The sequence below is a fragment of the Ostrea edulis genome, chromosome 1, assembly GCF_947568905.1.
Source record: "Ostrea edulis chromosome 1, xbOstEdul1.1, whole genome shotgun sequence".
Classification (NCBI taxonomy): Eukaryota; Metazoa; Mollusca; class Bivalvia; order Ostreida; family Ostreidae; genus Ostrea; species Ostrea edulis.
Genome location: NC_079164.1, coordinates 62342439 through 62354596, shown reverse-complemented (window position 1 = coordinate 62354596; position 12158 = coordinate 62342439). Strand labels below are relative to the sequence as shown.

At 35.7% G+C, this 12158-nt stretch overlaps 1 protein-coding gene across 10 annotated transcripts in view; it reads right to left on the bottom strand.

The window, feature by feature from the left end:
• The window catches only part of LOC125648273 (piezo-type mechanosensitive ion channel component 2-like), a 101421-nt gene that overhangs the window by 62744 nt on the left and 26519 nt on the right, over nt 1-12158 (bottom strand). For all 10 annotated transcript variants that reach the window (XM_056155938.1, XM_048875253.2, XM_056155972.1 and 7 more), the window contains 11 exons: nt 11403-11542; nt 10598-10746; nt 10222-10368; nt 9126-9217; nt 8758-8909; nt 7065-7238; nt 6712-6888; nt 6038-6238; nt 5583-5784; nt 2617-2715; nt 2175-2373 (listed from right to left, as the gene is read on the bottom strand). In XM_056155938.1, coding sequence (XP_056011913.1) covers nt 2175-2373; nt 2617-2715; nt 5583-5784; nt 6038-6238; nt 6712-6888; nt 7065-7238; nt 8758-8909; nt 9126-9217; nt 10222-10368; nt 10598-10746; nt 11403-11542 — 1732 coding nt within the window. The remainder of the gene's footprint in view (nt 1-2174; nt 2374-2616; nt 2716-5582; nt 5785-6037; nt 6239-6711; nt 6889-7064; nt 7239-8757; nt 8910-9125; nt 9218-10221; nt 10369-10597; nt 10747-11402; nt 11543-12158) is intronic.

Here is a 12158-nt window from a genome sequence, read left to right as displayed (position 1 = left end):
CATGAGAAGCTAAAAGATAAATATAGATATCAAAGCAATTTTAATTTAAACATACAACATTTGCAGTGGGGTTGGACAAATAGTGAATAGGACAAGGACAATATAGTACAATTTCACAGAATCAAGCAGAAATAATGTTGTTGATTGACAAAGTTGACTTCAGGGCCAAACTACATAAATAATGATAAATTAATTTGCAGGAATTGTTTCTTTCATTTGTAAAAATTTTGGATCCAATTCAGGTCTCACCATAACCAATGATTCTAGAAGAAAACAAGTTTGTAAATCTGTATCTTGTTGCTTCTTGAGGAATAAATATTTTACAGGAAGTCCTGTATATTTTCAACATAAAACTTTTGGAACTTTATTGTGGCCCTATTCTAACCTATGGAGGACATGGATTAAATTAACCTCAATCATTGAAATATTGCAGCCCCTTTTATTCTTGAAAGATTTCTTCTTTTATGTCAGTAAACACTTCAGATCTCACTTGTTAACTCTATCCTGGATAATGGATTGAACAAAAATTGGATTACACAATGTATGGAAGCTTAAAATAGTTTTAATCACAACTGGCCCCATCATAATTGACCTTATTCTATTTACCCTATTTCATGATTATCTTCGCTTGGTATTCCAAACAAGAGGCCCAAGGGTCACATCGCTCACCTGAGTTACCTTGGCCCATATCTGAAGACTTTCCATATATATTTGCATGTAAAACCTTAGTCCGTATTGTGGCCCCAACCTACCCCTGGAGGCCATGATTCTTGAAAAAATTATATTTAAAGATTTTTTCTATTTATTCTCATATAAAACTTTGATCCCCTATTGTGGCCCCAATCTACCCCCTGGGACCATGATTTGAACAAACTTGAATCTGCACTATGTCAGGAAACTTTCATATAAATTTCAGCTCTTCTGGCTCATTGGTTCTTGAGAAGAAGATTTTTAAAGATTTTCCCTATATATTTCTATGCAAAACTTTGATCCCCTATTGTGGCCCCAACCTACCCCAGGGGCCATGATTTGAACAAACTTGGAATCTGCACTATGTCAGGAAGCTTTCATGTAAATCTCAGCTCCTCTGACTCATTGGTTCTTGAGAAGATGATATTTAAGGATTTTCCCTATATATTGCTATGTAAGACTCTGATCCCCTATTGTAGCCCCAACCTACCCCCGGGGGTCATGATTTGAACAAACTTGATTCTGTACTATGTCAGGAAGCTTTCATGTAAATCTTAGCTCTTCTGGTCCATTGGTTCTGGAGAAGATGATTTTTAAAGATTTTCTCTATTTATTCTCATGTAAAACTTTGATCCCCTATTGTGGCCCCAACCTACCCCCGGAGGCCATGATTTGAACAAACTTGAATCTGCACTATGTCAGGAAGCTTTCATGTAAATCTCAGCTCTTCTGGCTCATTGATTCTTGAAAAAAATGATATTTAAAGATTTTTTCTATTTATTCTCATATAAAACTTTGATCCCCTATTGTGGCCCCAATCTACCCCCTGGGGCCATGATTTGAACAAACTTGAATCTGCACTATATCAGGAAACTTTCATATAAATTTCAGCTCTTCTGGCTCATTGGTTCTTGAGAAGATTTTTAAAGATTTTCCCTATATATTTCTATGTAAAACTTTGATCCCCTATTGTGGCCCCAACCTACCCCCGGGGGCCATGATTCGAACAAACTTGAATCTGCACTATGTCAGGAAGCTTTCATATCAATTTCAGCTCCTCTGGCCCAGTGGTTCTTGAGAAGAAATTTTTTTAATGACCCCACCCTATTTTTGTGATTTTCTCCCCTTTGAAGGGGTCATGGCCCTTCATTTGAACAAACTTGAAAGCCCTTTACCCAAGGATGCTTTTGGCCAAGTTTGGTTATAATTGGCCCAGTGGTTCTTGACAAGAAGATGAAAATATGAAAAGTTTACAAAGACGCTGACAGACAACGGACAAATTTTGATCAGAAAAGCTCACTTGAGCCTTCGGCTAAGGTGAGCTAATAAAATAAATAAAACTTTTAAAAAATCCTGTTTACCTAAATGATGTTTGGCACTTGGATGAAAGTGGTCTAGAAGAACCAATAATCAGATGACAAACCTCTATTTTTCTACTGTTAAAGGTTTACATATTGACCGTTACATTCCTAATAAACACTTACTGATGCACAGTGGTAAAGTCCTCTCCTGGAATTGGCATGTTGTGTTCCACCTCTGCCAATATATCCTCATTACTGCCCCCTTCATAGCTACTGCGTGCACTGCCCCCGTCATAGGCACTGCGAGTGCCTGAGTGGAATGCAGCCTCTGTGCGAAACACCTGCCACTGCAGGCACACAAACAGCAGAAGAAAAAAGTCACCTACATCAAACACAAATTCATCAGAAATAATTATCATTCATGTCTTCACCCTCAATTTTCAATGGTGTGTATTTGTACATGTATATTGGAAATATTTATAAACTTTATATAAAATTCAAAGAATTTGAAATAGACTGACAAAATTATTAACAAAACTATGCACAAACCATATATAGCTCCAACGAATATTGTAGAGATGAAAACAATTACCATAAGAGTTTTTTTTGTGTGTATAAAACTTACTGTAGAGTTTGGATGCTTCTGGGGGTTCAAAGTAACTAGGAAGAAAGAGCCATTTTACCAAGGTCTTCTCTGTTTCAGTTGTAATGCTCCATGGGTATTCTGTAAATGTTAATAATAAAGGAAATCTTGTACATATCAAAAAATGACTGGACAAATAGGACTGTAATATAAAAAAAGCATTACATAGACACATAAAGCACAAGGATATGGATAAAACATTTTAAGTCAAGTTGAAAATAAACATATTATGTTGTAATTACATGAATGTTTTCATTCTCTCTCACTCCACATGTTACCATTTACAGGTACTTGGTGGATGTTAACAAATTTAATTCTGCACAAATTCACTATGTACATGCAGAAATTAAAAACATACATTTATGTACTATATTAAGACACTGGTGTATTTAATTTACCAAATTCAAAAATGTGTACTGTGCACAATTTCTACTTATGGAAGGACAATATACAGTAGCTTTCCACGAAATTATCTTATTTTGCTGAATATATTACAGACTTTTAAATATGCGATAATTTTCTTCTTTTGTGAGAAAGAGATGTGTATTATATACCACTATAGGTTTTTGAACCGTTTTTCTTTGAGGTGGAGCTTGACTATAAATTTGTCATGCCACAATATTATTTGATCCACACACACACATGCTATGTCTGTGGGTCAAATATGATATTGTGGTATATACATATATATAATAAAAAATATCACAAAGCTGATTGAGTATACTTGACTAGTTTCTTCAATTTTACAGGAGTATATACTCCTAAAAAATTGAAGAAACTAGTCGAGTACACTCTATTGACTTTGTGATATTTTTATCATACTACTACGGGTGTAGATTTTTCTATACTTATTTCTGGATTGTATACATGTACATATACTATAATATTAAATATCATTATCAATATTATCAATTATTAAAATTATTTATATTAAATAGTACATATACTATTATATAATATATATATATATATATATATATATATATATACACACAATAATCCTCTCAAATTTACATCAAATGACTATCCCATTTCAATTCTCAATGACTGTAGCATGTGACAGTGTGGCAAGAATTACATCGTCATTGAAAGCAGGTGTTTTGAATTGCCTAGATGGCTGAGCGGTCTAGCGCACTAGTAGCACCCTGCTAGGAGATTTGGTTCCGCAGGTTGCGTGCAGGGGCGGAAGTCGGTATCCACATAATAGTGAATTTCTATATATATTTGACTTGTATATTCATCATCTCACTGAATGCTGCCATTAAAGAATACTAAAAGATGTTTACACAATGCCTTGCCATGTGCTAAAATACACAAAGCAAGGTTGGAAAACAATTTGCCACTAAAATGTTTACTGTAGGGTTTATGAATAGTATTTAATGAAATACTGGAATAACTTTTCTTTCAAAAAAGAAGTGCTGTAATATTATGAAACATCAGTAAATATTGGTGATTATTTGAATTCAATGTCAAATAATTCAGCTTAATTGACTGAGTTTCTAGTGTATTTTATCCCATTAACATATAGCATCACTAGTACAACGCCTAATCAAAGCATCTGTTGTACAATCTATCATCAGCTATCCATTTCCTCTTCTGTTTTCACTTACAAGCCAACAGCAGACACAGCTTTCAAAAAATCTTTGTTGTGGTACGCAAATTCTTGTGCTTTATTGAAAATTAACATTATTTACACAAAGATATTCACTAAGAAGAATACCGCCAACGGTACTTAATACGCCTGTGAAAAGCTAATACAGTGTGTTTTCCTTACACCATGATTTGTAGAACTTGGCTTCAAGTAGTATCAGCAATCATCAGGGTGTGACATATTTTCTTTGCATGACAAATAATGTACTCTCTATGCATTATTTTCACTTGGCATAAGATGTATGTGTATCAAGTTTGATGGTCCTTGCCCCTATGAATCGGTCTGCATCCTACTACTACGACCTTGACCTTAAGAAACAATAGACATCCTCCATTTGGCATAAAGTGTATGTGTACAATGTTTAACAGTCCTAGCCCCAACAGTTTGGTCTGTAAACTGCCTACAAGGTTTTCCTACTAGGTGATACTGTGACCTTGACCTTGAAAAATAATAGGCATTTTCCTCTCATTATGGTGATCAAATGTACCAACTTGCAATATCTTGGAGCTTATGGTTCAGTTTGTATCCTGCCTACAAGGTCTTCCTACTGTGATACTGCAACCTTGACCTTTGAACTCTAACCTTGAAAAACAATAGGTATCTTCCTCTCATCATGGTGATCAAATGTACCAAGTTGCAATATTCAGGAGCTTACGGTTCGGTTTCTATCCTGCCTACAACATTTTCCTACTACGTGATACTGCGACCTTGACCTTGAAAAACAATAGGCATCTTCCTCTCATTATGGTGATCAAATGTACCAAGTTGCAATATTCTGGAGCTTATGGTTTGGTTTGTATCCTGCCTACAAAGTTTTCCTACTCAGCGACACTACAACCTTGACCTTTGATCTTAAATAAAAATTAGGCATCTTCCTCTCATCATGTGATCAAATGTGAAGCTTACGGTTCGGTCTGTATCCTGCCCACAAGGTCTGGACAGATCGACGGACAACGCCATACCATGATATGTCCGGTCTTCGACAGGCGTAAAAAATTACGGCAATGTATAGTCAAAATTTTATGCTTGGTAAAAAATTTTGCTGCGTATGATATACATGAACTTCATTTTCTACCTCAATTAACGGGGGTGGATATTAAACACAAATGCATATCATATTCGGCAAAATACAGTATGTATCTACAAAACAGCGCTCTTTGACAGATTCAAGAAGTTTGATGCCTATGAAAATTGATGAAACTACAATAAGTTACAATGTAGCTGCATGAATATGACATAAATTCTTTTGATTTTTAGAATCATAATCGTCGACTATTTGGTACGAGTTGTTACTTACCTATACAGATCCCTGGTGGAAATCCCAGACATAGAATGTACTGTATTGGTAGAAGTACAGTGAGTATTATGGTAAATATGGGCCACATCATGGCATTCTTTTGTCGGTTCAGTAGAAGCAATACACCCAGGAGGATGGCATATAAAACGCTGTAGGCATCAACTCTCACACAGATCACCACAGCCATCATAATGTAACAGATCTGGAAACACAGATACAAATCTTCTTTCTAAAAGTTATCACTTTTTGCAAATTTTAAAATATGCAAGTCCTAAAATCAGACTAATGCAATCTCTCTCTCTCTCTCTCTCTCTCTCTCTCTCTCTCTCTCCATAAAATAGAAAAATTCAACACTTCTTTTGAATTTAACAGTCTTCTATTTTCTCTGATATATTCCAAAATTTTAACTGCAATCTGATGGTAGATCAGAAACATTCAATCTTAGGCCAACAAACCTCTAATCCAAATTTATAAAAGAAGTAGTTCGCAAAATACTTGGCACAGCTCAGGAGATTTTTGTCTGCATTTCCTCTGTTGATATCACTGAAGATGACCCCCTTTGGAATGTCAGTAATACCAGTACAGAGCCGTCTTCTATTCTGTTTGTAGTGAATCACTCGCTCAAATATCAACACCACTAGAATCAAGATGTAGTTCTGAAAATAAAAGTACATTATGTAACACTTTTAAAACCTAGACAGCAATACATATCCTGAAACTATGCCCCATGCTACTAAGCAGATAATTCAGATTCCTATTCGTTAGGCTTCAATAGATTATCAGTGGACTGCCAGCCATTGATGGAGCATGTTTAAACCTAGTCGTTTGAAATAGCAATGGGACAATGTACAGGGTCTTGCTTAAGGTCCAACAACTATCTCCATAATGTGGAACCATCCTAGCTGAAGTCAAAGGCCTTGATGCTAGGTAATAGTCCATTACATGAATGAGATTCTCTTCATGGGTAAGAACTGTACCAAACTCCTCTTCAAACACACCAGCTGTTTGCTATCTCAAGATCCATCAACATAAAAGTATTGTTAAATAACACTATTTTGATGTACAAATACAAGATCACCAGTATTTTGAACAAGAGCATGTATTGGGACCTTCTAGAATTCTTACATACTTTGAGATAATTTGAGAAGACTCCTGCTTTATCAAGGCCAACCCATAGAGCATTGTTCACTGTTCCATTGCCAAATGGATTACTTGCAGCAAATGCTGGTAGTATGATGACAGCAGAAGTATTGGTCTGATTAATTCCTGGAGCTGGAGTTGTAAAATTGGGGATTTGTTCAGCTATCTACAAATTAAAAAAAAAAAATTAGAAATGACATAACAACATTTATATCACTGTAACATTTCTCTCACTGTAATCTTAGTATTGCATGACAAATATGACACTCTTATTCTACAGACAAGTTTTATCCTAAGAATGTCAGCTCTTATTCTCCTTTACGGGGACTTGTTTATTCTTACTGTACAATTTGAGTTCCAGTATTCCTTGTCTATGATGCTCAGCTGATATATCATCTTGGCCACCATCGCTATGGCTGTCCACAGTCTACACACATGTAACATCACTGTCCACCCTTGAATGATGGGCATCAGAACTCCCAACGTAATTACAAACACTGCCCCTATCGCTGACACCTGCAAACACATTTTGTGATTGTTCTTCTTTGTTATAAATCTAAAATTTCATTTCAAATTTATTTCAACAATTACAATATGGTAGAAGTGAAACATCTAGCAACACTGCTGAACATGTGTCTGAATATCATATGGGCCCTGACAAAATACCTGAACTCAACATTCTTATAAGATCACTCAGTGTAAACAAACTGCACACAAATCAACATATCCAGCAAACTTCTACCATCCCCCCATTAGGGGTAACCCTACAAAGTATAACTTCTAGATGCCTCGTGACCTTGACTTAAGGAGGTACTCTACATCGACATAATGGCTGAATTCCTTTTAAAACATGGAGGAAGATATAAATATTAGCAGTATTTGTCTATTCATTTCAAAAATCATCGCCTAGTTGAGTAGCTCAGTAGGTTAGCACGTCAACTACTGAACTGTAGTGTAGATTGCAGATTCGAGTCTTGTAGGGGTTTTACATTTTTTCCAGATTGCTTTCTACTAAAACTGCGTTTTTTGACTAAATGAAGTAAATTTGGAAGTTTTCAATTTCATATCCTCAATGTACATATCTTCCACTTTTCATCCATATCAAATTTCCCTGGTGTAGCATACATCCTTAAGCAATCTTTGTATGTACTAAATGCATCCATAATCCCAACATTTCAGGTATGATTACTAGGCTTAGACACACCTACATTGAAAATCCATCTTTAACTTAATCAAATGACCTTGGTATAAAGTCATGATGCACTATCTAGTGAATGACCTTTATATCATGGTGAATTTTATAATTCCTGCCTTACGTTGTTATAACCTGGACACAAACATTGACCATTTCAAATCACCTTTGACATGGGTCAGATCATACTATTTTACCCTCAAGTGACAAAAACTAAAATCTAGTGACCTTGACCTTTTCCATATAGTTCTGGGTCCTGTTACATGTAAATCCTTACACCTTAAGACTCTCTACAATTCACTTTCATATCCACAGATGTTGAATCCACTCTTCAACTTTTGTTTGAAATTATTTATCTTAAAAACGGACATCAGTGTGATATACATCCAGTAAAAATATCATGAGTGTTCTATTATCAAGATACTGCGATACCGATGGAATACATTCCTTCTTAATCAAAATGAAAATTTGATTGCATTCAACAATTTGCTTTCGTGCAGTATTAATCTAACATTTTTTGGTCATAATGGTACCCTAGAACTTTTAACACACAAAGAGCAGCTTTTGCAAGGAACACTTCATTGTGTTTGTATTTGTACTGATAGACACAGAAAGAGGAATATATGTCCTCCTGCAAAAGTTTTGCCATGAGAGCACACTTTGTTTTGACTAAGCACTCCTACTTTAATTATCTTGTTTCATTTCAAAGTTGATGTATCATCTGGTAAAAAGACAATTTTTTAAAAACCAGAATCTCACAATGCTTTACACTTGACCCCATAACCTTGTAAACGAAGGAAGATTTCCCCATTATTTGCCAAAGGATCAATTTCTATTACTTACTTCACTAATGCTGACCATGAAGATAGTAAAAATGGTCACTTTGACAAAATGGACCTCTAGTACCCTCCACAGAATGGTGGACAGGTCTGCCCAGACTTCACTACAGATATTCCACATGACAATACTGTAAGCCTTCACTTTCTTCCTAAATCCTGAAAAAGAATTCTCGGTGTCACATAATCAAATAAACCACAACAATTTTCCATCTTCTTCAAAACTACAGACTGTCTGAAAATAGGACAAGAATTCAAATATACATTTGATACTGAAAAGCTAGCTGCTTTAAAGAAATTTTCTGTGAGGTAATTCAATGGTTAAGTCTGTGACCCACAATATTTCAAATGCAGACAATTGCTTAATCCCCTGACCTTTGTCAATGATTGGAGGGTCTGAGTCAGTTGTTTCCCCAGCTGTATCAGTTGTCATGGTAACTGGTTGACTATCTTCCTTATCCTCTATTCTGCAAAAGAAAAAGAAACTAAGAGTGATAACAATCTGCTCATGTGTGATACAAGTATGTAACTTATGCACTCTAGGAGAATATGGATCTCAATAAATTACCTAAATTTATCAAATATATACTGTATAGCAGGTTATTTCCATGGGTCTAAAATTTGGCGATTTGCTGGTTCAAAGGTATGCTAATAATTTTAGCAGAATAAATTTTGGCGGAGAAGGAAGAGTTATCTCTCTTGCTAATACTGAAGTCGCAATTGGGTGCATAATCGGCGAGTGAAATTTTGGCGGAAAGCTATCTAAACGCTAAAATAAGCCAAATTTATCACCCCACAAAAAAAACCCACGCTGTACGGTATGTGGATTTTTAATACATGTATTGATACTATTTCTATATCGCCTTGATAATTATGCACCAACACATATTACTGGTTGGATATGATAGTCTATCTCTATGCTTCTGATTCTTTCTCACTATGATGTCACTGAGTTTGATAAGAACATTAACATGCTTAATGTTGCTGAGTTTGATAAGAACATTGACTAACTAATTCACTAACTAGACACGTTTGATGTCATTGAGTTTGAAAAGAACATCGACTAACTACACGTTTGATGTCATTGAGTTTGATAAGAACATTGACTAACTTGACATGTTTGATGTCACTGAGTTTGATAAGAACATTGACTAACTACACACGTTTGATGTCATTGAGTTTGATAAGAACATTGACTAACTTGACATGTTTGATGTCGCTGAGTTTGATAAGAACATTGACTAACTTGACATGTTTGATGTCGCTGAGTTTGATAAGAACATTGACTAACTTGACATGTTTGATGTCGGTGAGTTTGATAAGAACATTGACTAACTTGACATGTTTGATGTTGCTGAGTTTGATAAGAACATTGACTAACTTGACATGTTTGATGTTGCTGAGTTTGATAAGAACATTGACTAACTTGACATGTTTGATGTCGCCGAGTTTGATAAGAACATTGACTAACTTGACATGTTTGATGTCGCTGAGTTTGAGGAAGTTGGGGTGGAAGTAGTGGACTTGTAGAATGATAAGAATCAGGAAACTGGTCGGGGTCAGAAGTTTGACAAACAATGTGGCAGTGTCAAACTGTTCCAAGCCAATGTCACCCAAGCTGAAAAAAAAATAAAACAAAATCTCAACATATTCAGAAAAAAGCATTGAAGATGACGTCACACAGGCAGTAGTGTGATTGCAGGTAAATGGAGCGCACCCATTGACTTGACATTGTACAAAGCAGATTGGTTCTTCATGTTGTACTAACACTGTATGAAAGGTCCATGTAGTTTTTATACTTACGCTTCATAAACTGTACCAGTGGCCTTTCTTATGTTGGTACTTACACTTGGTATGAAAGGCCTGTGTTGTTGTGCCAGTAAACTGGGAAATCTTGGAACTGGTAGGTGTAGATTATTGTAAGGATGATCATGGAGTAGATGATGACAACCCACCAAAACACATACATGGTGACTCTCCACAAGGTGTAGCTAATCTGAGGGGTGGAGAGAAACTAGTTAATGCATTCACGTCAACACCTGTACACACTAGTCCTATCATAAACACACTGCATCTGTCATTACACATTGTGTTGAAACACCGCCTAATGAACAGGAGACTATATAAAACAAGGGCATTCTTTTATTGTACAAAATTTCTTTGATAAAATGTTAACATCATTACACAACTTAATGAAAACCAAGATGTTTTTGTGAAGCACTGAAGCCCCCTGTATTACAGCAAAGTTTGATAACGGCCAAGGTTAAAGTTTATCAAAAGTAGGTCAAACCCCAGGGTCAAGGTAAAATATTTCGGTAACAAGTAATACACATGTGGAATATGAAAGCCCTATCACCACCTATTCAAAAGTTATGGCGAAGGTTAAAGTTTCAGCAGACAAACAGCCCAAAAACTATATGCCCCCAAATCTCCAATTACAGGGACATAAAATGATGGTGCAAGAAATTTATTAAATGAACATAAAGGTGTACAATTTTTAACACAAGGGTGTCTTAATTACCTGATAAGTTAACTTGAAGGTGTACAGTTTCTTAAAATGTTAATTTCAAAGTGAACAATTACCTGGAAGGTAATTAACACAAAGGTGTCCAATTACCTGAAAGGCAATTAACATAAAGGTGTATAAATTACCTGGAAAGTCAACATGAAAAGCAGGAAGAAGATGAGGTATATAATCCTATAGACTACCACGTCCTGGATGGAGATCAGCAGCATCATCCCCGTACACACAAATATCCAGTACTTAGACAGCAGATTCCACAGGTAAAAACCTAAAACACAGGGTCAGTCAAAAACCACAGGAAAATAGGTGGTTTTCAAAATCTAATAATATAAAGTTTTTTCCTCAATATCAAAGATCAACTTCTTTGATGAACAGGAAACATTCACATACTGTAAAATCACTAATTTCCACGAGACCAAATTTACATAAACTGGGAAAAACAGAACAGGTTTGTTAGGATTTTGATTGGAGAGATAGAAGAGTTATCTTAGCTTTTCTGGCTCAGTGGTTCGTGAGAAGAAGATTTTTAAAGATTTTCCCTATATATTTGTATGTAAAACTTTGATCCCCTATTGTGGCCCCATCCGACCCCCGGGGGCCATGATTTTAACAATTTAAAATCTGCATTATATCAAGATTTTCCCTATATATTTGTATGTAAAACTTTGACCCCCTATTGTGGCCCCATCCGACCCCCGGGGGCCATGATTTTAACAATTTAGAATCTGCATTATATCAGGAAACTTTCATATAAATCTCAGCTTTTCTGGCTCAGTGGTTCTGGGAAGAAGATTTTTAAAGATTTTCCCTATATATTTGTATGTAAAACATGGCAGGTGTGACCAGAAAATCAATAGGGGGTCATACACGTTGTAAATATGTGC